General features: G+C 44.9%; 1 protein-coding gene across 1 annotated transcript; it reads left to right on the forward strand.

Moving 5' to 3' along the window:
- The first annotated feature begins 24,211 nt into the window (after positions 1-24,211).
- On the forward strand, positions 24,212-26,779 carry LOC123050369 (mediator of RNA polymerase II transcription subunit 20a-like). The gene is made up of 4 exons (XM_044473172.1): positions 24,212-24,340; positions 24,427-24,763; positions 25,299-25,388; positions 26,391-26,779. Exons 1-4 carry the CDS (start codon positions 24,324-24,326, stop codon positions 26,610-26,612), a joined length of 666 nt encoding a protein of 221 aa, XP_044329107.1. The 5' UTR covers positions 24,212-24,323; the 3' UTR covers positions 26,613-26,779.
- Positions 26,780-27,462: the final 683 nt, after the last annotated feature.

The raw sequence follows: 27,462 nt of genomic DNA on the forward strand, positions 1-27,462 counted from the left end.
GCGCTAATGGGCTGGCCTAACTGAAATGCGCATGTGGGCACCAAGGAGATTCCCTGGTGCCTGAAGCGCCAATTCGGAGCACCTGAAATCACTAATTAAGAATACATTGTTGCAAAGATCTGCGCCACTTGTTGCAACTGGGATTTTTTTAATTTTCTCGTACATATCACAGCCCTAGAAATCTTCTTGTAATTAGTGTCATTGCATCCATGCATCATTTTCAATTTCAATTAATCTTGAAATGGGGATGTTCAAACCCTAGCATCATTTGAATCAAACTAGGTTCAACTAAAATTTGCATTCAATGAAACCAAAATGATCTTTATTGATATTTGGTATTTTTGGCAAGGGCTTTGATCCAAACAAAAAATAATGAACATTTTTAAGGAATTATTTTGGGCATTGAATTTAAATCAATATTGTATTTGGATTTGGTTTTATATTCTTAATATATGGAATATAATTTCAGATAACTCTGAAATAATTTATGTGCCTTTGGATAATCCCATTGTGCGATATAAAAAAATTCAGAGGAATGTTGTCACTGTTTTTACATTTGCTAGAATTAAAATCAGTGGCAAAGTGATTAAATAAAGGGAAACAGAACCAAAAATTAAAACAGAGCAGAAACTTACCTCAGCCTACCTGGCGGCCCAGCTGGCGGCCCAGCCCACCAAGCGCTCTCCTGTCACCTTCCTCCTCGCGCCAGTAGGCGAGGGCGCGTGCCCGATGCACGCAGCCACACGCCGCGGCCACCTCCTGCCTGCTTACCGCCTCCCGGACGTCGCTATGGACGCCACGCAACCCCCTCGACCGCCTCTCACTCTCCCCGTGCTCCTCCCCCCTCATCTGCTCTCTCTCCCGTGCAGACCGAGCGGGGCTCGTCGCCGCCGACACCATTCACCGCAGCCACCGTGCACCCCATGCTCCGCCGACGCGCCAAGAAGCTCCGCATCGTCGTCCTCTTCGTCCACGCCGAGCCAAGCAACTGGGGAAGCACCGCATCGCCGTCCCTGACGCCTTCTTCCTCCTCGGGTCGCCGGAGATCCGCCTCGCCGCCCCGCTCGCTCCGGCGCCTCCCCGAGCTCGCTGACCTTCCCTACGTGATCGCCGTGAGCTTCTGCTCCCAACCCCTCTCTCCTCCCACTCGATTTCTTCCTCTAACCCAGCTGGCCACCGCGGCCGAAGCTCGCCGCCGCCTGCCTTGTCATGCGCCGCCACTGCAGCCCGCGCCCATCGTTGCTGGGCATGGCAATGAGCTCCTGGTGCCTCCAGGAGGCCGTCCAGCCCTTTTTGCTAGCTCGACGTGCCATGTAGCACCACTTCCCGCATGTGCCCGAGCGCCACCGCCGCCCAGCTCGACGTCGTCGATGATTCCGGCCACCCCGCGACTAACTGATGGCACCGTGTGATGCGGCTCACTCCCACGATCCCGTAGAACCCACCCGCGCAACCAGCCGTGGCCGGAAACGGCCGGCCGGTGATCGCCGCCGTGCACTGCTTAGCGCCGGCGATTAGTCGCCGATTAAACCCCACTGTTAGCACTAATTAACCCCCTGCTCTCACTGACAAGTGGGCCCCAGTGCCCAGGTTAATTAGTTTAACCTCTTTGTTAGATTAGTGCTAATCTCAGAGGGCCCCGCGTGTCACCTTTGACTTGGCCACGTCAGCATTGACCGGGACCCATGTGTGAGCCTCTGTAATTGACTCTGTGTCACTTACCTGTGGACCCCACTGGTTAGATTTGACCCGGACCAGCCCTGTTGACCTGCTGACATCATCATGACGTTAGGCTGACGTAGTAATTATTTTTCTAGAATTTTGAACTAAATCAGAAATGATTTATTATTTTCAGAAAATACCCAAAACTTCTAAAAATCATATCAAATCAACCGTAGCTCAGAATGAAATAAATTATATATGAAAAATTATCAGAAAAATATGAAGAATCTGTTTATGGCATTCTCATGCATGTTTGAACAACTTATAGCTACTGTATATGACAATTTGAATTAATGGTATTTGGAATGCCTCATGTGGAGTTCAAATTTGAATCTAGTGTTCAAACCAACTCCATTTAAATCGTTGCTAGCAGCATTAGCTCAAATCACAGCATATTGCCATGTCACATTCATGCATCATATTGTTGCATTGCATTGATTGTGTTTCCTCTCTGTTGCCGGTGTTGTTCCCCCTCGGTAGACGTTGTTCCGACGTTGTGATCGTTGACACTGATGAAGACTCAATGCTATCTTCAGAAGTGCCAGGCAAGCAAAAACCCCTTGTTTATTCCGATACAATCCCACTCTCTCGCTCCTGCTCTCTTTTACAACATTAGGACAACAACGATTCAACTGTTTCATGCTGCGGTAGTTGAACCCCTTATCCTCTACATGACCTGTCATTGCCATAGTAAATAGGTGAAACCCACTAGCATGAGTAGGAGTTGTTTGAGCCCTAATGTGCCTACTCATTCATGTTTTTTTGTCATGCCTGCTACTGCTTAGAGTTGAGTCAGGTCTGATTCATCGGGGATGAATTGGAAAGTGGTGAACATGTCCTACTATTGAGAGCTAAGTGTGTGAATACGATTTGGTAAAGGTAGCGGTGAGAGGCCATGTAGGAGTACATGGTGGGTTGTCTCATTGAAGCCATCCTCAGGAACCGAGTTCTGTGTTTGTGATCCATGAACAGCTACTACCATGCATTGGGCCCTGAAATATGACCCCGCGCGACTTCTTAACCACACTAGTCCTCTGTCCAGGAGTTGCAAGTAGTTTCTGGTGTTTGTAGTATACTGGAGGCCGTGGGCAGCGCTGACCCGCGGGGTGGGCTGTGATGCGGTAGGTACGTGGCACGGTGTACCGGACGCCCGTTTGGTGTCTCGGGAACCCTGCACACATCGTTCGGGGCCGTATGTGGAAACCTCGGCCGGACTCCCTGCGGATGGAACCTGGATAGGCGATAAACCTGGACTAGAGACTTGAGTGTTTAGGTAGGTCGTGGTATACACCCACGCCGGCTTTCGCTTGAAGTCTGCCGAGCACATGTCGTGTGCAGACGCTAAGTGGTGGAAACATGTATGAAGAAGTACACCCCTGCAGGGTTAACATCATCTATTCGAATAGCCGTGTGCGCGGTAAAGGACTTCTGGGTTTCCTATACAGTTCATAGACAAGTGAAAGTGTATACTCAAAAACTCGCAAGATAAGCGTGAGTGCTATGGATGGCCTTCTCGTGGGGAGACGGGAGCGGATCCATAGTGGTGTATTGATATGGTGAATATGTGGACTCGTGTGCACCACCTCAAAAGAGTTACTTGCAGTCATAGTTTAGGATAGCCACTGAGTCAAAGCTGGCTTGCTGCAGTCAAACCCCACCACCCCCTTTGTTGATACTGATGCATATATATGTAGCTAGTTCTGATGTAAGTCTTGCTGGGTACATTTGTACTCACGTTTGCCTATTTTATGTTTTGCAGAGAGACGTCAGTCTTGCTAGTAGTTCCGTGTGGACTTCGACGTTTACCTTGATACCTCAGCTATGATCTTGTGCCCTCGGCAGGATCTGGTAGATAGTCAGGGTTCTCAGCCTTTTCATTTGTAGATGTCTGTACTCAGACATGTTAAGCTTCCGCATGTGCTTTGACTTGTATGCTCTGACTGTTGGGTCATGAGACACATGTTTGTAATACTTGGCTCCTCGGAGCCTAATGGATAAATACTTGAGTCGTAGAGTTATGTTGTGATGCCATGTTGTATTTACACATATCGAGCATATTGTGTGTATGATTGAAATGCTTGGTATGTGTGGGATCCGACAACCTAGTTGTTTATCATTGGTAGCCTCTCTTATGGGGAAATGTAGTCTTGTGCTTCCATGAGCCATAGTAGTCCGCTACAACCCGGTTCACCGGAGTCCTGCTAGCCCAGCACTACTGCTCCGGAACACTTGACTGGCCGGCATGTGATTCACTTTGTTCCTGTGTCTGTCCCTTCGGGGAAATGTCACGCGGTGACATCCGGAGTCCTGCTACAGCCCGGTTCACCGGAGTCCTGTTAGCCCAGTGCTACAGCCCGGATTCACACGCTGCTGACCGACATGCTCAATGATTCATGTATTCCTGTCCCCGTAAGTTAGTGCCACTTTGGGTTCGCGACTAGTCATGTCGGCCCGGGTTCTCTGTCATATGGACGCTAGCGACACTATCATATACGTGAGCCAAAAGGCGCAAACGGTCCTGGGCCATGGTAAGGCGACACCCGTGGGAATACCGTGCGTGAGGCCGCAAAGTGATATGAGGTGTTACCGGGTAGATCGATGTGACTTGGAATCGGGGTCCTGACAGCTTTGGTATCAGAGCCTGACTGCCTGTAGGATTACCAAGCCAAACTGGTCGAAGTTGTGTCTAGAAATGCTTTAGTTATGTAAGGGAATTGATTGGGGAAGGGAACGTAAGGCTCTTTTTAGTCCTTATATCTCATGTCCTCTGATCCGAGTCATCTTATCTTTCCTACGGGGATTTAGAACTAGTCCTTCTCATCTATCTATCAGGATGACGTGTTACTAATCCATAGACTTATAAGATTGTTGGATTTAAGCCCCAGGTCATTTTCTGCTACTTCCGTGTTTTCATAGTTGGTCTTGGAACTTTGATATTGTGCTTCTGAGTGGTTATGCCACCATTTTTGCAGGATGTCTCAAATCTTTTTGAGCATTCACAGCCGTTATGCTGTCCGAGTCATCCCAGGTTTCCAAACAATCTGATGCATTTGCAAAATCCTTTCCCTCTGTTTCCGCGTCCCTTTGGGCTAGATTAAGCACACTAACGGCCTGTTGAGGTATTCTATTGCCTCGACATATATGTTGGAGTTATTATTACGACCCTAGGTGTCTTAGAAGATTACCTAGTAAACTAGCCATGTTTTGTGTTCCCGGTGTGATGATTCTGGCCACCATTCTCGAAAGTATCCCGTGATGCCATTTAGTAGTAGGTATTCTACTCCTGGGTTCTTGACCCAAGATCCACTCTACTTACCTCGTGTTGATAGTGTTGCTCGTACCTTTAGGATATTAGTAACCTTTGAGATAGTCTTCGAGGTCCGTGGTATATCATTCTTCCAAATACCATGAACCATTCTTGGCAGGAGTTCTTTTGAACCAAAAGATCACAACCAGAGTGCTCGTGATGAGTTCTCTATTCTATATTGTGAATCTGCCAGTTCTACCCTTTCCGCATGGGTTATCCGGAAGAAATGTTGAGCTTCGCTCGACATACTAATCTATGCATCCACAACTCAGAAAAACATATGTTCCTTTGAGTTGTCCCTCTTTAGTTGTATCCTGACCTCCGTCTATCAAGTGATAGTCAGGAATAGTTGTGCCATCGTGTTCGTCAGTGTCTATTATCCTTGTGGTCCATCAAGCCGTTCTATTTCAGAATGACTAGGTGAAACAAACTCCAATACCTCATCCATATCTAGGATTGGGTCAAAGCAGTTGTATTCCGCAAATCAAAACGCCAATCCAGCTTTTGATTCTGTTCCACCTGAAGTATTGCCCTCTTGATGTCAGGAATGTCATGAGAATTTCACCACCTCTTATGAATTCCTGATTTAGTGATACTTCTTGCCATCATTTTTCATTTTTCGGTTCGGTGCTGTCACAACTGGAATGCCGACAAGTGAACCATGATGTGTGAAATCAATACTCCTAGCAACCGTGTTGCTTGATATTAATGGACATTAATAGCATTCTTAGCGTGTTGGTTATCGAATCACTGTTCTAGGATTGATCGTGCTACCTTGTCCTTATTTCTGGTGCACTCCTCGATCTTTGAGTTAGGATTGAATACCTTGCTTTCCTGATCATGTCGTCTTGCCTTGAAAAGCAAGATTGTTCTCGAGCTTAGTAACATATCGGTGGTTCGTGATGTTCCGAATATCTTCTCGGAAGTATAACCAGGTTGTCACCTGACCGCTATGTTGAGTTCGTGAACAAGTTGGTTTCATATAAACCACCCCTTCTCCAAGAATTTGTGTTGGATACCCCTGGGCTAGTTGGTTAAGCTAAACAACAACTTGGAGGGTTGGAAGATAAAAAGCTTTGCCGAATTTGGTTCTTTCTGAAGGGATATCTTTGTGTTTGTGTGTGTGTTGAAGGAAGATGATATCTTCACCAATTGGTCCTCGTGATCAGTTGTTGGATCTATTGCCTTGTCAAAACTTTGACTTGAGTATGGGCTATCATCAAGTCAAATGAGAACCAACGATGTTCTTAATGTTGTCTTACTCGTGGTTGATCCCTCGAGCATACACCATTACATCTTTTGGTCTGACCAATGCTATCACCGTGTTCACATGATGGTGGAAGTCCAGTGATATGGAAATTCCGATGAGTTGCTGTTGAGCCCATCAGCAGCATTTTGTCTCCCCCATGATTCATGTTGAACATCAACCTAGTGTTGAAAACATTGTAAGCAATGCCTTAGTGTTCCGTTCATGAAGCTTATGCTTGGATGGAAGAAGTGACTTCCTCGAATTCATGTGCATTTGGTGCAAGTTGCCGCCGTGAGTTCGAGAAAGATTGTATTTGTTTCCTCTGGTACCATCCCAAGTCAGTTATGCATGTGCGAATGTATTCTATGGTTTGGTAGATTAATTACCTCCACTCCATATGTGTTCCTAGCACACCAAGCCACTGATTGACTTTTTCAAGGAGAAGAAGTTCCTTCTTAAGAGCATGCCTTATGCAAGGACTTCGATATCCTCGTTGATGGTCCCCAACCAGAACTCGGTAGTGTTTTCTTGTAAGACTATTACATGGTCATGCTTGTCTTGGACAGCATGTTCGCATGTATGTAGCAGAACCAGCTCATGTTTTGGAGCTTGCTATCGTAGTTCATCTCCCGAGAATCTCGCAACGTCATCTCGTCGGTTTGTGTTGCAAACTTTCTTTTCCAGACATGTTGTCTGAATTATCCTGTTACCAACCAGATTTGAATCTCAGGCAGATATGATGGTTGGAACTTCTTCCGAGAACTATGATATAGGTTCCAGTGAAATGGACGCACCTAGCTGGAAGCACTATTGTTGTAGTATCTTGATTAAGCCGTTTGGTCACCTCCCATGAGGATTTCGCATGACTTATTCTAGAAGTTGTTCCTTATGGATCCTGTGCTCCCCAAGTCCGACCTTTACTTGATGGCCATGTTGATGCTTCTTAAGCATGGCCGTGGTAGCTCGAACATCAAGGAGAACATTAGAAGCGGAGTGTTAAATGTCTCTCGGTCGATCATCCAGATTTTGTTTTCTTGGCCTCGCTAAGGTGAAATCTGAGAAGTTGTTATCTCCCTTTGCATCTGCACCCTCCATCACTATTCGTCATGGTAGTATGTTGTGTTGCCACGATCCTTGACAGGGATGTTGGTAAGACCTTGATGAGTATGGAAATGCTCAAGTTCTTGAGAGCACGCTCGGACACTAGGTTATATCCTCGGTATCAACTGGAATGTGCCTTCCGTTTGCTGAGTTGTCTTATAACTCTAGTTCTCTTTCCAACTGAGTATGCCATTTCTCCGAACTCCTTCAAACGATCGTTCGTGATTTTCCTTAGGCTGGTTTAGAGAGTTTCAATGATCTATGTATCAAAAGTAATTCTTCTTGCCACTTAAGGGGATAACTCTACTAGTCACCTTTCCTAAGGTGCCCCGCTAGAGAATCATGGCAATTATTTCCTCGCTACCTTGACACCATCCACCATCTTCTTAAGCGTGGAATTGTTGCCACCAAATCAAACTTCCTTGTTTGTTCTTCCATCCCTCTCGATGTGTGTTTTGTATCCCAACTCGAGATGTTTCAACATCTCATTCCGCGAGTTGATTTTGAATAGCTCGATCTTCGGGAAGATCAAACCTAGTAGAGTTTCTTTCTGTCGTCATCGCGTGGATGAAGATCTCAAAAGCGACGATGCCAAGATTAACGTGATGCAATGAATTAACAATTTTATGAAGTGCAACCTGGATCGTGAAGGTTGTGTTAGTTTTGTGACCCCTCTGTCTTCTTACTTCACTTCTTGAATCTCGGGACGAGATTCTTGATTAGTGGGGGTGAGTTGTCATAGCCCTAGAAATCTTCTTGTAATTAGTGTCATTGCATCCATGCATCATTTTCAATTTCAATTAATCTTGAAATGGGGATGTTCAAACCCTAGCATTATTTGAATCAAACTAGGTTCAACTAAAATTTGCATTCAATGAAACCAAAATGATCTTTATTGATATTTGATACTTTTGGCAAGGGCTTTGATCCAAACCAAAAATAATGAACATTTTTAAGGAATTGTTTTGGGCATTGAATTTAAATCAATATTGTATTTGGATTTGGTTTTATATTCTTAATATAAGGAATATAATTTCAGATAACTCTGAAATAATTTATGTGCCTTTGGATAATCCCATTGTGCAATATAAAAATATTCAGAGGAATGTTGTCACTGTTTTTACATTTGCTGGAATTAAAATCAGTGGCAAAGTGGTTAAATAAAGGAAAACAGAACCAAAAATTAAAACAGAGCAGAAACTTACCTCAGCCTACCTGGCGGCCCAGCCCACCATGCGCTCTCCTGTCGACTTCCTCCTCGCGCCAGTAGGCGAGGGCGCGTGCCCGACGCGCGCAGCCACACGCCGCGGCCACCTCCTGCCTGCTTACCGCCTCCCGGGCGTCGCTATGGACGCCACGCAACCCCCTTGACCGCCTCTCACTCTGCCCGTGCTCCTCCCCCCTCCTCTACTCTCTCTCCCGTGCAGCCCGAGCGGAGCTCGTCGCCGCCGACACCGTTCACCGCAGCCACCGTGCACCCCACGCTCCGCCGACGCGCCAAGAAGCTCTGCATCGTTGTCCTCTTCGTCCACGCCGAGCCAAGCAACTAGGGAAGCACCGCATCACCGTCCCTGACGCCTTCTTCCTCCTCGGGTCGCCGGAGATCCGCCTCGCCGCCCCGCTCGCTCCGGCGCCTCCCCGAGCTCGCTGACCTTCCCTACGTGATCGCCGTGAGCATCTGCTCCCAACCCCTCTCTCCTCCCACTCGATTTCTTCCTCTAACCCCGCTGGCCACCGCGGCCGAAGCTCGGCGCCGCCTGCCTTGTCGTGCGCCGCCACTGCAGCCCGCGCCCATCGTTGCTGGGCATGGCAATGAGCTCCTGGTGCCTCCAGGAGGCCGTCCAGCCCTTTTTGCTGGCTCGACGTGCCCCGTAGCACCACTTCCCGCATGTGCCCGAGCGCCACCGCTGCCCAGCTCGACGCCGTCGATGATTCCGGCCACCCCGCAACCAACTAATGGCACCGTTGGGCGCGGCTCACTCCCACGACGCCGTAGAACCCACCCGCGCGACCAGCCGTGGCCAAAAACGGCCGGCCGGTGATCGTCGCCGTGCACTGCTTAGCGCCGGCGATTAGTCGCCGGTTAAACCCCAGTGTTAGCACTAACTAACCCCAGATCTCACTAACAAGTGGGCCCCAGTGCCCAGGTTAATTAGTTTAACCTCTGTGTTAGATTAGTGCTAATCTTAGAGGGCCCCGCGTGTCACCTTTGACTTGGCCACGTCAGCATTGACCGAGACCCACGTGTCAGCCTCTGTAATTGACTCTGTGTCACTTACATGTGGACCCCACTGGTCAGATTTGACCCGGACCAGCCCTGTTGACGTGCTGACATCATCATGACATCAGGCTGACGCAGTAATTATTTTCAAGAATTTTGAACTAAATCAGAAATGATTTATTATTTTCAGAAAATACCCAAAACTTCTAAAAATCATATTAAATCAACCGTAGCTCATAATGAAATAAATTATATATGAAAAATGATCAGCAAAATATGAAGAATCTGTTTATGGCATTATCATGCATGTTTGAACAAATTACAGCCACTGTATATGACAATTTGAATTAATGGTATTTGGAATGCCTCATGTGGACTTCAAATTTGAATCTAGTATTCAAACCAACTCCATTTAAATCGTTGCTATCTGCATTAGCTCAAATCACAACATATTGCCATGTCACATTCATGCATCATGTTGTTGCATTGCATTGATTGTGTTTCCTCTCTGTTGCCGGTGTTGTTCCCCCTCGGTAACGTTGTTCCGACGTTGTGATCGTTGACACTGATGAAGACTCAATGCTATCTTCAGAAGTGCCAGGCAAGCAAAAACCCCTTGTTCATACTGATACAATCCCACTCTCTCGCTCCTGCTCTTTTTTACTGCATTAGGACAACAACGATTCAACTGTTACATGATGCGGTAGTTGAACCCCTTATCCTTTGCATGACCTGTCATTGCCACAGTAAATAGATGAAACCCACTAGCATGAGTAGGAGTTGTTTGAGCCCTGATGTGCCTACCCATTCATGTTTGTTTGTCATGCCTGCTACTGCTTAGAGTTGAGTCAGGTCTGATTCATCGGGGATGAATTGGAAAGTGGTGAACATGTCCTACTATTGAGAGCTAAGTGTGTGAATACGATTTGGTAAAGGTAGCGGTGAGAGGCCATGTAGGAGTACATGGTGGGTTGTCTCATTGAAGCCGCCCTCAGGAACTGAGTTCTGTGTTTGTGATCCATGAACAGCTACTACCATGCATTGGACCCTGAAATATGACCCCGCTCGACTTCTTAACCACACTAGTCCTCTGTCCAGGAGTTGCAAGTAGTTTCTGGTGTTTGTAGTATACTGGAGGCCGTGGGCAGCGCTGACCCGCGGGGTGGGCTGTGATGCGGTAGGTACGTGGCACGGTGTACCGGACGCCCGTTTGGTGTCTCGGGAACCCTGCACACATCGTTCGGGGCCGTATGTGGAAACCTCGGCCGGACTCCCTGCGGATGGATCCTGGATAGGCGATAAACCTGGGCTAGAGACTTGAGTGTTTAGGTAGGTCATGGTCTACACCCACGTCGGCTTTCGCTTGAAGTCTGCCGAGCACATGTCGTGTGCAGACGCTAAGTGGTGGAAACATGTATGAAGAAGTACACCCCTGCAGGGTTAACATCATCTATTCGAATAGCCGTGTCTGCAGTAAAGGACTTCTGGGTTGCCTGTACAGTTCATAGACAAGTGAAAGTGGATACTCTAATACTCGCAAGATAAGCGTGAGTGCTATGGATGGCCTTCTCGTGGGGAGACGGGAGCGGATCCATAGTGGTGTATTGATATGGTGAATATGTGGACTCGTGTGCGCCACCTCAAAAGAGTTACTTGCAGTCATAGTTTAGGATAGCCACTGAGTCAAAGCTGGCTTGCTGCAGTCAAACCCCACCACCCCCTTTGTTGATACTGATGCATATATATGTAGCTAGTTCTGATGTAAGTCTTGCTGGGTACATTTGTACTCACGTTTGCCTATTTTATGTTTTGCAGAGAGACGTCAGTCTCGCTAGTAGTTCCGTGTGGACTTCGACGTTTAGATTGATACCTCAGCTACGATCTTGTGCCCTCGGCAGGATCTGGAAGATAGTCAGGGTTCTCAGCCTTTTCATTTGTAGATGTCTGTACTCAGACATGTTAAGCATCCGCATGTGCTTTGACTTGTATGCTCTGAATGTTGGGTCATGAGACCCATGTTTGTAATACTTGGCTCCTCGGAGCCTAATGAATAAATACTTGAGTCGTAGAGTTATGTTGTGATGCCATGTTGTATTTACACATATCGAGCATATTGTATGTATGATTGAAATGCTTGGTATGTGTGCGATCCGACAACCTAGTTGTTTATCCTTGGTAGCCTCTCTTATGGGAAAATGTAGTCTTGTGCTTCCATGAGCCATAGTAGTCCGCTACAGTCCGGTTCACCGGAGTCCTGCTAGCCCAGCACTACTGCTCCGGAACACTTGACTGGCCGGCATGTGATTCACTTCGTTCCTATGTCTGTCCCTTCGGGGAAATGGCACGCGCTGTCATCCGGAGTCCTGCCTAGCCTGCTACAGCCCGGTTCATTGGAGTCCTGTTAGCCCAGTGCTACAGCCCAGATTCGCATGCTGCTGACCGACATGCTCGATGTTGATTCATGTATGTCTGTCCCCATAAGTTAGTGCCACTTTGGGTTCACGACTAGTCATGTCGGCCCGGGTTCTCTGTCATATGGATGCTAGCGACACTATCATATACGTGAGCCAAAAGGTGCAAACGGTCCCGGGCCATGGTAAGGCGACACCCGTGGGAATACCGTGCGTGAGGCCGCAAAGTGATATGAGGTGTTACCGGCTAGATCGATGTGACGTGGAATCGGGGTCCTGACAGTACATCTATTTATTCAACACGTTTTATCTCTTAAACAGTGCGTCCAAATCTCGAACCGATTTCATCATTGGATTTCTCGCGTTGAGATCTTCAAAACTAGATCCCATGTTAATAGGTTTTGTTGACTTTTTTCACGAAAAAAAGAGGGAAAAACGGAACCGGGAGTTTTTTTTCTTTTCCTAAAGAGGCATGACCTTGCCTCTCAAGAAAGCACAACCGTGCCTCTTGCGGAAGAAAAATCATGCCTCTCGCGGAAAATAAACAAAAAACGCGTTTTTTTCGTTTCCGAGAGGCACGGCCATGCCCTCGCGAAAGCACGAGCGTGTCTCTCGCAGAAGCAAAACTGTGCCTCTCGCGGAAGGAAAAATAGCAAAAAATGTGTTTGTTTTTTTTTTGTTTTCGAGAGGCACTGCCGTACCTCCCGCGAAAGCAAAACCGTGTCTCTCACGGAAGCAAACCGAGCCTTTCGCGGAAGGGAAAAAAACAGAAAATGAGTTTTTTTTCATTTTCGAGAGGCACGGCCATGCCTCTCGCGAAAGCAAAACCGTGCCTCTCATGGAAAAAAAACAGAAAAACGCATTTTTTTCCATTTTCGAGAGGCATGGCCGTGCCACCCGTGAAAGCAAAACTGTAGCGACCCGACCCGAATGGATCAAGTCTTTGTGCTTAAGTGTCATCCCTGGATCGGTATGCTGACACACACAGTACTCGAGGATTTATAACAGAGGTAAATCACATGTATAAAATAACGTAAATACTATTACCTCAATCCAAATAGCGGAAGTAACAAGGTTGTGGATTCCCATCAACACCAATGGCAAAGTTGAGTGTAGAAATCGTAACCCTAACGTATCACTTACTCGTCGTAAGATATCCCGCAACATGAAACGTTGCAGCCCGAAAACGGGTCAGCACATGGAATATGCTGGCAAATTCACACCATAGAGAAATGATGAACAAAGGCTATCACTACATGCATATATGGCTGGTGGAAAAGCTCTATGGTTATAATGTTTTTGCGAAAAGCCAATTTTTCCCTACTGCAAAGAAATAAATTTTGTTTAGCTATCATGGTGGTTGTGAAACATTGAGATGGTTGACAGCATCTCAATCCCAATTAAGAACGTGATTAAACCCAAATCGAATTTAAATTAAGTAACATGATGAGATCAACGGGATAATCCAAGAACTAGATACTCAAGATGTCCATAACCGGGGACACGGCTAATCATGATTAGTTTGTACACTCTGCAGAGGTTTGTGCACTTTTCCCCGCAAGACTCGATCGCCTCCGCTTGATTCTCGCACTACATGATGTTTGAGAAACGGATGACCGAGACACAGTCTTTCAGAAGCGTTAGCACCTTACGATGGGTAGACCGGTACACCTACATCCCCTACATCTGCTAGTCTACCACTGTAAGAGTTCACACAACTTAATCAACTATGCTAGAACCCATAATAGCTTGCGGCTGCACACGGAAGTTTCTAGCATGAATAATCTTATGATCCCTTTGAGTCTGGGTGGCGGTCCTTATACAAACAGACAACACTGGGTTCTCCAGGTGCCTCAATCCACCCAGATGTGAGTTGTAGTTGCCACCTTAAGTAAACCATTATTAACAATCTCACATCTGTCATGAATATCTCTCAAACCCAATCCACGTCTACGAGCATAGCATGGCAGTATAATAGCAACGTAGAAGTAACTCCCAAGGGTTTGATAATAAACAGGGCAATAGGTACTACTTCAACTACTTCCCAATACCCACAGTTTAATTAGATCCTAATCATGCAATGTTTGAGGAATAGATCTAATGCAATAAAAACTGGGTATGGAAGGGTATGATCAAAGTGTTACTTGCCTGCAATGTTGATGAAGATGATTCGCACTCAATACTCTGGATAGATCTACTCGTCACACTCCGGTCAATCTATCGACAGCAAGCAATGGTAACCACACATAAGCAATCACACAAAAGATCAGAAAGAACGAGGAAAACAATTCGGAAAACTTCAAAACCAAGCAAATAACTCTTGCAACATAAAACAATTTCTAACAGTACCAAAATTAGGTGGTTTTGGCCTTATCAGAAAGTTTAGGTCAAGAGCTTTGATTTGCAAAAAGAATCAACTAAATCGGAGTTATAAAACTCAAGTTGTGATCAAATGAATTTCAATTTCAAAACTGTTTGAAATCAAATTTTAAACTTTCAAAAACAAGTTTGAGTTGGATTACTGGAAAGAGGGGATCGTAACGAAGAAGTGGGCGTTGGTTTCGTTGGATTTGGACCAACGAGCAAAAAGTTGTAGACGTTTGAAGATCAGGGGCTAATCTGTAAATAAATTATTCACAGATGGGTCCCTGGCCGAAAATAACAGAAAAAGAAAAAGCTAAATAGTGAACGTTCATTTATAGGATCTAAACAGTGGACGTTCGCTGTATAATAGAACCTAAAAAAACAGATCTAGGTTTTCTTAATAAAACCAAAACGAATAAAAAATAAACCGGGGCGGTTCACGGTTTATACCGGTTGGGTTTTCATCGAAAATCGGCGGTTTTCGGCGGCGGATCGGGTCCGGCGAGGTCGGGGCAGTGGCGTGCTCCGGCGACGGCGGCGCGCGGGCAAGGCGAGGGCGGCGAGCTCCGGCGCGGCGGCGGCAGCGGGCGGAGGGAGCGGCGAGCTCCGGCGCGGCGGCGGCAGCGGGCGGAGGGAGCGGCGCAGGCGACGGCAGCGAGCGGCGCGGTGCAGTGGCGGCGGCGGCGGCGTGGTGCAGCGGCGGCGGCGGCGAGATGCGGGAGCGGGCGGCGGCAGGAGCAGAGGGAGAGGCGGGGCCCGGGCGGCGCTATTTATAGGCGCGGGAGGCGAGGCCTGCCGTGGGCGAGGGGCAGCAACGGCGTGGCGGCGCCGGACTCCGGGAGGAGTCCCGGTCGGGGACGACGGGGCGAGGCGGCGCGGAGCTGGGCCTTGGCCTGGCTTCGGCAGGGCCGGCCCAGTTCGCGGGAGAAGTTTTTTTTTAAACAAACAGAGAAAGAAATAATAAAACAAAAGAAAATGGAAATATTATATAGGCATATAATATATCAAAATTTTCAGGAAAAGATTTCCTACAGCGTGAACATTTTTGTGAAGTCAAATAAAATCCTCACAAATTTAAATAAATCAAACAGTGCTACTGCCTTAATAAAATCCAATAAAAATCATTTTAAAAATACCAAAATAATTTCAAATTTATTTCTCTCCAATTTTCTGTTGTAGGGAATCATGTTACCCTATTTTCTGTATATTTTTATTTTGGAGAAAAATAATTTGAATAAGACTCAAATAACTCCAAACTAAAAATGATTTCCAAAAGGACTTTGAATTTGACCTTTGAAACTCCCAACTCATATTTCATATGTTTTGAAGAAGTCATTTTATCTTCTCTCGTGAAAATCATTGAGTTGCATAAAGTTTCTGAAATGGGAAATATTTTCAAATGAAATTCAAATATTTTCAACACCCCTTGTCATTTAAATAAATGGAAGAAGTCATGTCATCTTCTCTCGAGGGTTTTGTGACGAAAAGAATTTGAATTCATGGAGATCATAAAAGCAAAATGAAAGTTTGGGAAAGTCCTTTTATTCCCTCTCATTTAACTTTCAAAAGATTTCGAATTTCACTCACTTTCAGTCAATCAATCACACAACAATCCAACAAACAATCAAATCTATCTATTTATTATAACATTCCAAAATTTAGAATTTTGGGATGTTACAAACCTACCACCCTTAAAATGAATCTCGTCCTCGAGATTCGGAGAGGCTAGAAAGAAATAGGTTAGGATTTGGGGTCTTCTCAAAATCCATCGATCATCACCGGGGTCTGGGGTGCTACCACCCTTAGAAGCATGGTTACGGTTCCATCAAAACTCATATACTCCATCCATTATTCTTGACAGTGTCGGTCTTCTCAGATCTTCAGTATAATTCCTTCTCTGGGCTCTTCCGGTGGTGGCATAACCTTTTCCTCAATTCTTGTGTCCATTCCATCTTGGTAAGGTTATTCCATGACTGGGTCTTCTTAGCTGACGGGTCAGGCGCCAATACTAAACAACTATCGACATCTCATGGTGGTCAACAATTTACGGTTTCTCCTGCAGGAAATGGGTCTGGTTGATCCTCACCGTATAACCTACGATTGGCATCAACTGCCATGTACAAGCGAAACATTCTTATACCATTCTAAGGTTCAAACAAGGTTTAATGCCGTCGTCTCTCTACTATAGGTAGGTCACTCGGATTTACCATCCCATATAGCAAAGCGAACAATAAGAGTAAGTCGGTATGGTGAGCAATCCATCCCGCACCCAAATCATTACCTTGTATATGGTTTAGCGAATCTCGCATTCTAACACTCGGTCATCATCACAAGCATTGCAGAATTTCTCTTGCCAACGAACTAGGTTCGGATAAATCCATTGATTCTGCAAGCCAAACAAACATCTATCGTTCCTTCCCAACCCTCAGGTTTTGCGTAACTCCTATAAGATCGTTTGTCGATAAAATCATAACTTCTTTCAGGGTCTTCCCTTCAACAAGAGTGTGCTTGCTTCTTGGCAGGTCCTGGGCCTGTGGGTTATGGCCCATCTCATCACTTGTAGTCCTTGAACTTATCATCGGGGACACTGATCCTTAATCCAACATCCAACTTCCTAGTATTCTTAAATCCATCCAATTGTACAGTCTTCCTTCCTTCTATTGGCACCAAACTGGGACATTCATTACTCAGACTCATCATGGAATTTCCATTGATCCATATTTCCAACATCATACCTCCTTTATATCCAATAGTAATTCATCTCTTCATCCTCGGGGGATATCCCACATACCGAGATAAAAAAAACTTATACTTATGAAGTCCATACTCCACTTCGTGGAACATCATTATCCTTTCCAGGGTCAAGCGTCCTTACAGGGGAATATTGGCCATCTCTGCATGGCACTTCTTCAACTGGGAAACGTGAAACACATCATGAACTCCTGACAGTCCTTCGGGTGACTCCAGCTTGTTGGCCACTTCTCCCATACGCTCCAAAACTCGGTATGGTCCTACAAATCTCGGGGCTAACTTTCCCTTAACTCCAAATCGTCTAACTCCTCGCAGAGGGGACACACGAAGACATGCTCTGTCTCCAATTTCATAGACTACCTCCTTACGTTTTTGAGTCTGCATAACTCTTCTGTCTGGACTGAGCTACCTTCAATCTATCTTGAATCAACTTAACATTCTCTTCTGACTCCTTGATCACATTTGGTCCAAACAACTGACGGTCTCCAACTTCATCCCACATCAACGGTGTCTGGCTCCTTCTCCCATACAAAGCTTCAAAAGGGGCCATCTTCAAACTGGCTTGGTAACTGTTGTCGTATGAGAACTCCGCGTAAGGTAGATTATCATCCCTACTAGATCCATAAACTAGCGCACATGCTCTCAACATGTCCTCCAGAATCTGATTGACTCTCTTGGTCTATCCATCTGTCTGCGGATGAAAGGCTGTACTGAACTCTAGCCTAGTACCCAAAGTCTGGTGCAGCTGATTCCAAAACTTTGAGGTAAATTGTGTTCCTCTATCTGATACGATGGTCCTCGGAACTCCATGCAGACATACGGTCCTGGTCATATATATCTTGGCCAACTTCGCACTTGTATAGGTGGTTTTCATTGGGATAAAGTGAGCCACTTTGGTCAAGCGAATCAACTACTACCCAGATAGAATCATATCCCGTTCAGGTTCTGGGAAATCCGGTAATGGAATCCATGCCAAGCTTATCCTACTTCCATTTGGGTATCGGCATAGGCTGTAGTAATCCTGCTGGCTTCTGATGCTCTGCCTTTACTCTCTGGCATACATCACCTACGACTACATACTCCGCAATATCCTTCTTCATACCAGTCCACCAGAAACGCTCCTTCAAATCCAAATACATCTTGGTGTTTCCAGGGCGAATCGAGTATGGTGAGTCATGAGCCTCCTGGAGTATTAACTTCCTGATCTTTGCATTATTGGGCACATATACACGGTCCTCGAACCATAAGGTGTCGGGCTCATCCTTACGAAAATCCTTGGCCTTTCCTTTGCTCATTCTCACTTTTATCTCGGCAATCTCTTTGTCATCCTTCTGAGCTTCACGGATCTTTCCCAACAATGTAGACTGAACTTCCATTGCTGCAACAAAACCTTTGGGAACAATCTCCAACCGAAGTTCCTTGAGATCCTCGGCTCACTCCTTTGGCAATCCTCCGCTTATGGGGGTATTCGTCCTTGTTTTCTTTATGGTTGTGTCCTATTTCTCCACAAAGCTTGTATGCACAAGGTTTCTTCATATCCTTTCCATAAGGCCTCAATTTCTGGGACACAAGCCAAGACTTTAACAAAGTCCACTTAAATTTGTTCCAAGTGGTTACTCCTTGCCATCCATTGATGGTTTGGTACATCCTCTACCAGGTAGTGGCACCTCTTTCAAAGCACTCAAGAGTACGTTGGGTCATATCCTTTCCGGCTATAAGGTTATTCTCCATGTGATCCTTCATGTTCTGAATCCATCGGTCCGTCTCCAATTGACTCATCGGTCCAAAAAATACAAGCTCCTCTCCATTCATCCTCTATTGGGTCCATGGGTTTGGCGTGAGATAAGAGAGGTCGAGAGGGATGCACACAATACAAACAAAATTTTGAAAAGACAGATTTTTTTTATTGTGGCTGTCAGAAAAACAACAAACAAATGACAGCTCACAAACGTCGCATCTAACGTATGTATAATAGGGGTTTGGTCTTCTAAAGGTCAATAAGTCTTCAATGTCGCCAAACTCTTCAAGTCTTGTTAATGTCTCCGATGGCTTCTTCCAATCATGCTTGTCCTTCTCAAGTTCTTTTGCCAGATCATCTCGGTTGATGCGAAGTCTCTCATGACATCCTTGAATATCCTGGAGTTGCATTCCAAACTTCTGGGTTTCATCAACCTCGACATGAACCATGATCCTACTGTCCTTCAGTTCCTGACGAGTCTTTGATGTCTCGAGGTTTTGCTCCTCCATCATGGCTACTTTCAGCTTCTAGGTCCTGAGTTCTTCATGAAATGCTTACTTGTCGAATACTGCTTCCTGAAGGTTCATCTTTAAACTTCCTGATGTAATGCTCCAGATCCTGGTGATACACCAGCTAAGGTTAAAACTTCGTCTTGCTGGTAGGTGCTCCATCAGCCTTCTACCATCCAATCCTTCCATGCATCTGCATGCTTAACTCCGCACGATGACAATAGCATAAACGGGTAATAACACCATGGTCAGCCGTGTCTATGCCCATGTTACTGCCATGAGCTTTCATTCCATAACTGATATCTCCTGGCTTTGGGTTTTCTTAACAAAAACTTTGAGTTCTAATGCTCCATGTTCCGGTCTTTCTCCGATACACCTTGATCTCGGGTATTGACGGCTTCCATAGTCTGCCAAGTTCCATAAGGGTAGCCTTCCTATACCAATTTAGAAATTCTTCAGAGCCTTCAATTTCTCCTAGTCTTCAGAGTCCTTAACTGTTGTAGTTCCAACTATAACAATGCTCGATAAAATACTCTTCATTCCGAAGTGGTCTTAGTTGTCTGATACCTTGTCCTTCTTGAAGTGGTCTCATCAGTCGAATCTTCGAGTGGTCCAAAAGGAAAAAGGGTATGGTCTCACTTAAAGGGAATATTTGAATAAGACTCAGAAAAGGAGAGAGGTAAAAGATCTTTTTGAAAAGGAAAGTTGTAGAGAAAAATCCTTCCTATGGGCTTGCCAGTTTCTAGGGTCACGTCCTACAGTCAACATGTGCTCTGATACCATCTTGTAGCGACCCGACCCGAATGGATCAAGTCTCTGTGCTTAAGTGTCATCCCTGGATCGGTATGCTGACACACACAGTACTCGAGGATTTATAACAGAGGTAAATCACATGTATAAAATAACGTAAATACTATTACCTCAATCCAAATAGCGGAAGTAACAAGGTTGTGGATTCCCATCAACACCAACGGCAAAGTTGAGTGTAGAAATCGTAACCCTAACGTATCACTTACTCGTCGTAAGATATCCTGCAACATGAAATGTTGCAGCCCGAAAACGGGTCAGCACATGGAATATGCTGGCAAATTCACACCATAGAGAAATGATGAACAAAGGCTATCACTACATGCATATATGGCTGGTGGAAAAGCTCTATGGTTATAATGTTTTTGCTGTTTGTAACATCCCAAAATTCTAAATTTTGGAATGTTATAATAAATAGATAGATTTGATTGTTTGTTGGATTGTTGTGTGATTGATTGACTGAAAGTGAGTGAAATTCGAAATCTTTTGAAAGTTAAATGAGAGGGAATAAAAGGACTTTCCCAAACTTTCATTTTGCTTTTATGATCTCCATGAATTCAAATTCTTTTCGTCACAAAACCCTCGAGAGAAGATGACATGACTTCTTCCATTTATTTAAATGACAAGGGGTGTTGAAAATATTTGAATTTCATTTGAAAATATTTCCCATTTCAGAAACTTTATGCAACTCAATGATTTTCACGAGAGAAGATAAAATGACTTCTTCAAAACATATGAAATATGAGTTGGGAGTTTCAAAGGTCAAATTCAAAGTCCTTTTGGAAATCATTTTTAGTTTGGAGTTATTTGAGTCTTATTCAAATTATTTTTCTCCAAAATAAAATTATACAGAAAATAGGGTAACATGATTCCCTACAACAGAAAATTGGAGAGAAATAAATTTGAAATTATTTTGGTATTTTTATAATGATTTTTATTGGATTTTATTAAGGCAGTAGCACTGTTTGATTTATTTAAATTTGTGAGGATTTTATTTGACTTCACAAAAATGTTCACGCTATAGGAAATCTTTTTTTGGAAATTTTGATATATTATATGCCTATATAATATTTCCATTTTCTTTTGTTTTATTATTTCTTTCTCTGTTTGTTTTAAAAAAAACTTCTCCCGCAAACTGGGCCGGCCCTGCCGAAGCCAGGCCAAGGCCCAGCTCCGCGCCCCCTCGCCCGTCGTCCCCGACCGGGACTCCTCCCGGAGTCCGGCGCCGCCACGCCGTTGCTGCCCCTCGCCCACGGCAGGCCTCGCCTCCCGCGCCTATAAATAGCGCCGCCCGGGCCCCGCCTCTCCCTCTGCTCCCGCCGCCGCCCGCTCCTGCATCTCGCCGCCGCCGCCGCCGCTGCACCACGCCGCCGCCGCCGCTGCACCGCGCCGCCCGCCGCCCGCGCCGCTCGCTGCCGTCGCCTGCGCCGCTCCCTCCGCCCGCTGCCGCCGCCGCGCCGGAGCTCGCCGCCCTCGCCTTGCCCGCGCGCCGCCGTCGCCGGAGCACGCCACTGCCCCGACCTCGCCGGACCCGATCCGCCGCCGAAAACCGCCGGTTTTCGATGAAAACCCAACCGGTATAAACCGTGAACCGCCCCGGTTTATTTTTTATTCGTTTTGGTTTTATTAAGAAAACCTAGATCTGTTTTTTTAGGTTTTATTAAACAGCGAACGTCCAGTTTAGATCCTATAAACGAACATTCACTATTTAGCTTTTTCTTTTTCCGTTATTTTCGGCCAAGGACCCATCTGTGAATAATTTATTTACAGATTAGCCCCTGATCTTCAAATGTCTACAACTTTTTGCTCGTTGGTCCAAATCCAACGAAACCAACGCCCACTTCTTCGTTACGATCCCCTCTTTCCAGTAATCCAACTCAAACTTGTTTTTGAAAGTTTAAAATTTGATTTCAAACAGTTTTGAAATTGAAATTCATTTGATCACAACTTGAGTTTTATAACTCCGATTTAGTTGATTCTTTTTGCAAATCAAAGCTCTTGACCTAAACTTTCTGATAAGGCCAAATCCACCTAATTTTGGTACTGTTAGAAATTGTTTTATGTTGCAAGAGTTATTTGCTTGGTTTTGAAGTTTTCCGAATTGTTTTCCTCGTTCTTTCTGATCTTTTGTGTGATTGCTTATGTGTGGTTACCATTGCTTGCTCTCGATAGATTGACCGGAGTGTGACGAGTAGATCTATCCAGAGTATTGAGTGCGAATCATCTTCATCAACATTGCAGGCAAGTAACACTTTGATCATACCCTTCCATACCCAGTTTTTATTGCATTAGATCTATTCCTCAAACATTGCATGATTAGGATCTAATTCAACTGTGGGTATTGGGAAGTAGTTGAGGTAGTACCTATTGCCCTGTTTATTATCAAACCCTTGGGAGTTACTTCTACGTTGCTATTATACTGCCATGCTATGCTCGTAGACGTGGATTGGGTTTGAGAGATATTCATGACATATGTGAGATTGTTAATAATGGTTTACTTAAGGTGGCAACTACAACTCACATCTGGGTGGATTGAGGCACCTGGAGAACCCAGTGTTGTCTGTTTGTATAAGGACCGCCACCCAGACTCAAAGGGATCATAAGATTATTCATGCTAGAAACTTCCGTGTGCAGCCGCAAGCTATTATGGGCTCTAGCATAGTTGATTAAGTTGTGTGAACTCTTACAGTGGTAGACTAGCAGATGCAGGTGTACCGGTCTACCCATCGTAAGGTGCTAACGCTTCTGAAAGACTGTGTCTCGGTCATCCGTTTCTCAAACATCATGTAGTGCGAGAATCAAGCGAAGGCGATCGAGTCTTGTGGGGAAAAGTGCACAAACCTCTGCAGAGTGTACAAACTAATCATGATTAGCCGTGTCCCCGGTTATGGACATCTTGAGTATCTGGTTCTTGGATTATCCCGTTGATCTCATCATGTTACTTAATTTAAATTTGATTTGGGTTTAATCACGTTCTTAATTGGGATTGAGATGCTGTCAACCATCTCAATGTTTCACAACCACCATGATAGCTAAATAAAATTTATTCCTTTGCAGTAGGGAAAAATTGGCTTTTCGCAAAAACATTATAACCATAGAGCTTTTCCACCAGCCATATATGCATGTAGTGATAGCCTTTGTTCATCATTTCTCTATGGTGTGAATTTGCCAGCATATTCCATATGCTGACCCGTTTCCGGGCTGCAACGTTTCATGTTGCAGGATATCTTACGACGAGTAAGTGATACGTTAGGGTTACGATTTCTACACTCAACTTTGCCGTTGGTGTTGATGGGAATCCACAACCTTATTACTTCCGCTATTTGGATTGAGGTAATAGTATTTACGTTATTTTATACATGTGATTTACCTCTGTTATAAATCCTCGAGTACTGTGTGTATCAGCATACCGATCCAGGGATGACACTTAAGCACAGAGACTTGATCCATTCGGGTCGGGTCGCTACAAAAACAGTGCCTCTCACAGAAGGAAAAAAACGCGTTTTTTCGTGTAATTTTTTCTGAAATTTTTTTATCCGAAAACTAAGAAAGATCGGTGAAAATCAAAAAGTAAAAAAACTAAAAAACCCGTTTAAAAAACCGCAAACATGTGCAAAAAAACCAAATCCAGAGTCAGCGTCCAGAGCGCCACACGTGACAGCGGCTGAGAGCGCGCCAAGTGACGTGCTCTCAGCCCACTCCAAATGATCGTTGGGAGGCTCTCGAAGAAGCACTCGTCATCTAGTTGATCACATAGCACCCTATCTAAACTGGTATGTGATTAAATTTTTTTAGGGGAATGTTACGGGTTTTTTTTTTTGAGGGAAGAGGGGAATGTTACGTGATTAACGTAACAAACCTTTGCGTTTTTGTGTGTGTGTGTGTGTGTGTGTGTGGGGGGGGGGGGGGGGGGCTAACAAACCTTGCGTAAGTGTAGCAATTTGCTCTTCGGAGCCCAACCCCAACAGGCCTGTTTCTGGAGCTACAGCCCATATCCATTTAATAGCCTACGTACGCGTCTCAAAAAAAAATTTAAGATTTGCTCAAAAAAAACGCGTAAGTAAGAAGGAATCTCATACTACTCCCGTCCCGTCAAGAGATCGCCGTCGCCCCTCCTCGCCGGCGTTCCCCCCGCTCGCCGCCATGGCCCCCGCCAAGTGGTACCGTGGTCGCGCCTCTTCCTTCACATCTCTTCCCACGGCTCCCAGCCGCTAGCTCACCTCGTCTGTACGTTGCCTCGGCGCAGGCTGATGCACTGGCACCCAAACCCTGGAGCGACGCTCAACAGCCAGATCCTGGCGGAGGCCTGTAGCTGCGCGGAGTCCCTCGGCGGCACCAAGGACGGCCGCTGGAAGACCTCCATCATCTCCTGCCGCCCGATCACACGAGACAGCATGGGCGCCGGCGGGCGGCTGCCTCCAGATGTGCCCGGCGATCTCCTCGGTGTCGCGCTCCACGAGCACCCCGGACTCTACTTCTCCATCCTCCGGACTCATCGGCTCGTCCTACAGGCTGACGCTGCCTTCCCCCATGTCATGGAGAAGCTCCAGTCCTACAAGGCTCGTGTGAGCCTCGACTTTGAGGTCAACTTGTTTCTCCTTTGATCTCACACCTGACGATTTAGGTCTGTACAATTTATTTTGTTTATTTAATTGAACCAGTGGCGATAAAATTGTTGGATTTCCGATAGCAGGTTCAACGATAAGTTCGTGCTGTTTTCTGCTCAAATTGTGACTGAAGCCATATTTGCTTAAATAAACTATAGTTCTTTTTGCAAGGTTTGCTTAGTGAACATGACATTTTAAAGTTAACAACTGTGACAACATAGTCGACACTACCAGTTTCCAGCTTGAATTATAATTTCTGGAAGTGGGTGCCTTTCAGGTACTAGCGATCGATCAACAAAAAATCGCGTAGAACTCAACTGATCATCGAGTCTCACAGTGAAGCTATTTGGTTGTTGCTTGTATTTATGTTCTATAACCTTTCATTTTGTCCTTTGTCATGTATTGCATCTTCTGTTTTATTTACATTGTTCTTATTATATTACTTTGTGCTTCTTGCATTGTCTCATATGAAAGTTTGTTTATTCACATTCATGCCAATTTCCATCTATAGGGATTCCAATATCAACTGGGTGATTTTTGCTTGAGGATAGGTAAATGTGCTCCTAACAATTCTGAAACAATGAGAGGAATCATAATGGAGGTACTGTTACTATGTTTATTCCTTTTCCATTTTCTGTTCATACCCCTGTTGGTCGTAATCATGTGGCCTGTTTGATTGTGACTTCTCTTAGTAAAAGATGAGACTCAAACCAAATGCATTGAATCTGTGCTGTAATTTAGTTTGAGTAATTACTGTTAATGGAACAATATGGTGTTCTGCTGGTTAGATTCTCAGGCTAATTCTTGATGTCTAGATTCATACAGGGCCAGCCTACTACGGATACCTTCTAATCCTCTGTATTGATAAGTAGAAATCTACAATCTATTTCTTTTTTATACTTTATTGTGAGTTAGATAGATCTACCTATGCCGAGCTTGATGAACTTAGCAGACGTACATGATTGATGATCTCCTATGTGATTTTATTTTTAAAGCACAACCTTCTGAGCTTTAAATTCGTAAGGCTATTGACATCCTTTCTAGCAATAGTTCGTACGGCCAACTTGTTATTTGAACATATTCATTAAATTGTAAACATATGTTATGATCTACACCTTTGTCTGGGTACTTAGCTCAAATTATTAATTGGAAGAAGGGAAAAATTAGATGACTTCTTGTATACTCTATTATATGGACCTGCCTGTAACTCTTCTGTTTGGGAAACATCTCAAGCTAGCAGGGAGACAAACCTTGGTAATAATTCTTTTTGGCCCCTACAATTATATCTGATAAGAACAAATTTCAGAAATAGCATTAAGATTTTGTTGAATCTAATATTTTGACCAAGGAAAGAAAAATCTTGCCTTCTTAGGCCTTGAGCTCAGCACCAAAACTTGCAAAACCTCCCACCAAAGCAAATGAACCTTTCCATGGCCATGTGGCATGGATACTAGGGACACTTTTAACATTACAGATAATTTTATGTTCAAAAAGTTCCGCTTGTTAACACAAAATTTAGAAATCCAGTTGTCAGTGGTTTTTGTCTGAGGTCATTTCCGTGCTTGCAAGGCTGACATGAAGTTTTATGTTGCTTTTGGTGCAGGTAGAGTATTATCCCTTATCTTCCATCGAAAAGTCCAGGGCAATTATGGTAGACTTCTTTGACATATGGCAGGAAACACTTGCAAAGAAGTCGCTGCCTGGTCGATTCATCCATGTAGAGTCTAACTTTTCAGAGTATGGTCTTTCAGATCACTACTCTTTCCAGCACACCGCAGTTCAGTATGCTACCTGCTTGCAACAACTCATGGCTGTGAGGGCCTAGATCCCATATATATTAGATTTGGTTGTATGGATCACGAATATTTTCATTGATGATATGATAAATGAAATTGAAAATACATACTCTATGGGACGGTCAATGACATCTTATATTACAAGATGTGGGAGTATGAATTATTAATAAATTATTGAGGTGAACTTTTTGTCATGCATGTTTGCAAATAGAGGTGGACCTTTTGCCAGGCATTCTTGCATGTTGATGTGACATATGTGCAACTTGAGATAAATATGTTAGTGAGAATCAGCTACTTTTTTTGCGGGCAGAGAATCAGCTACTTAGTTATATAGGATGTGTAGTATGAGTGTACTTGTGTGGCAAACCTTCAGAACCCTCATAACATGTCGTCCATGTGTTTGCAGCAAAACACACACACACGAGCTTTAACTATGTAGAAATAATTTATGCAACATAGAAAATCTCTAAATCACCAACATCCCATCAAGGAACTTGGTTCACATGAGCGCGAATCAGGTGACGTTGGATCTATTCATAGTGTAGGGGATTCCCGAAACTCAATGGAATAACCTCAAGCTCTGTCGAGTCACACCTATCCATGGCACCAAATCTCATTGGACATGTGGTTGATCCACCATTGGGAAGGGCAGGGCGGCTGCCCTGGGTCTCCGGCAGCGGTGCAGGGTACCTCCTTGCCTAGTGACCAACGGGTGTAGCACAATCGAACCTCATCGTCGTCCATCGCCCCGACAAACCTCAATCTATGGCTCCACCACTGATAGCGGAGGATACGATCGAAAGGATGATAGTGGAGGAGAAGGAGGATAGAAAGCTAGGGAAGAGAAGAAACCCACATCACAGAGATGCTCATGAGGGG

The sequence above is a fragment of the Triticum aestivum genome, chromosome 2D (assembly GCF_018294505.1).
Source record: "Triticum aestivum cultivar Chinese Spring chromosome 2D, IWGSC CS RefSeq v2.1, whole genome shotgun sequence".
NCBI classification, from domain to species: Eukaryota; Viridiplantae; Streptophyta; class Magnoliopsida; order Poales; family Poaceae; genus Triticum; species Triticum aestivum.

Coding starts and splice junctions, on each gene's coding strand:
- LOC123050369 (XM_044473172.1), top strand. Junction 24,764..25,298: donor GTGTGAGCCTCGACTTTGAG/GTCAACTTGTTT, acceptor TTCCATCTATAG/GGATTCCAATATCAACTGGG. Junction 25,389..26,390: donor TGAGAGGAATCATAATGGAG/GTACTGTTACTA, acceptor CTTTTGGTGCAG/GTAGAGTATTATCCCTTATC.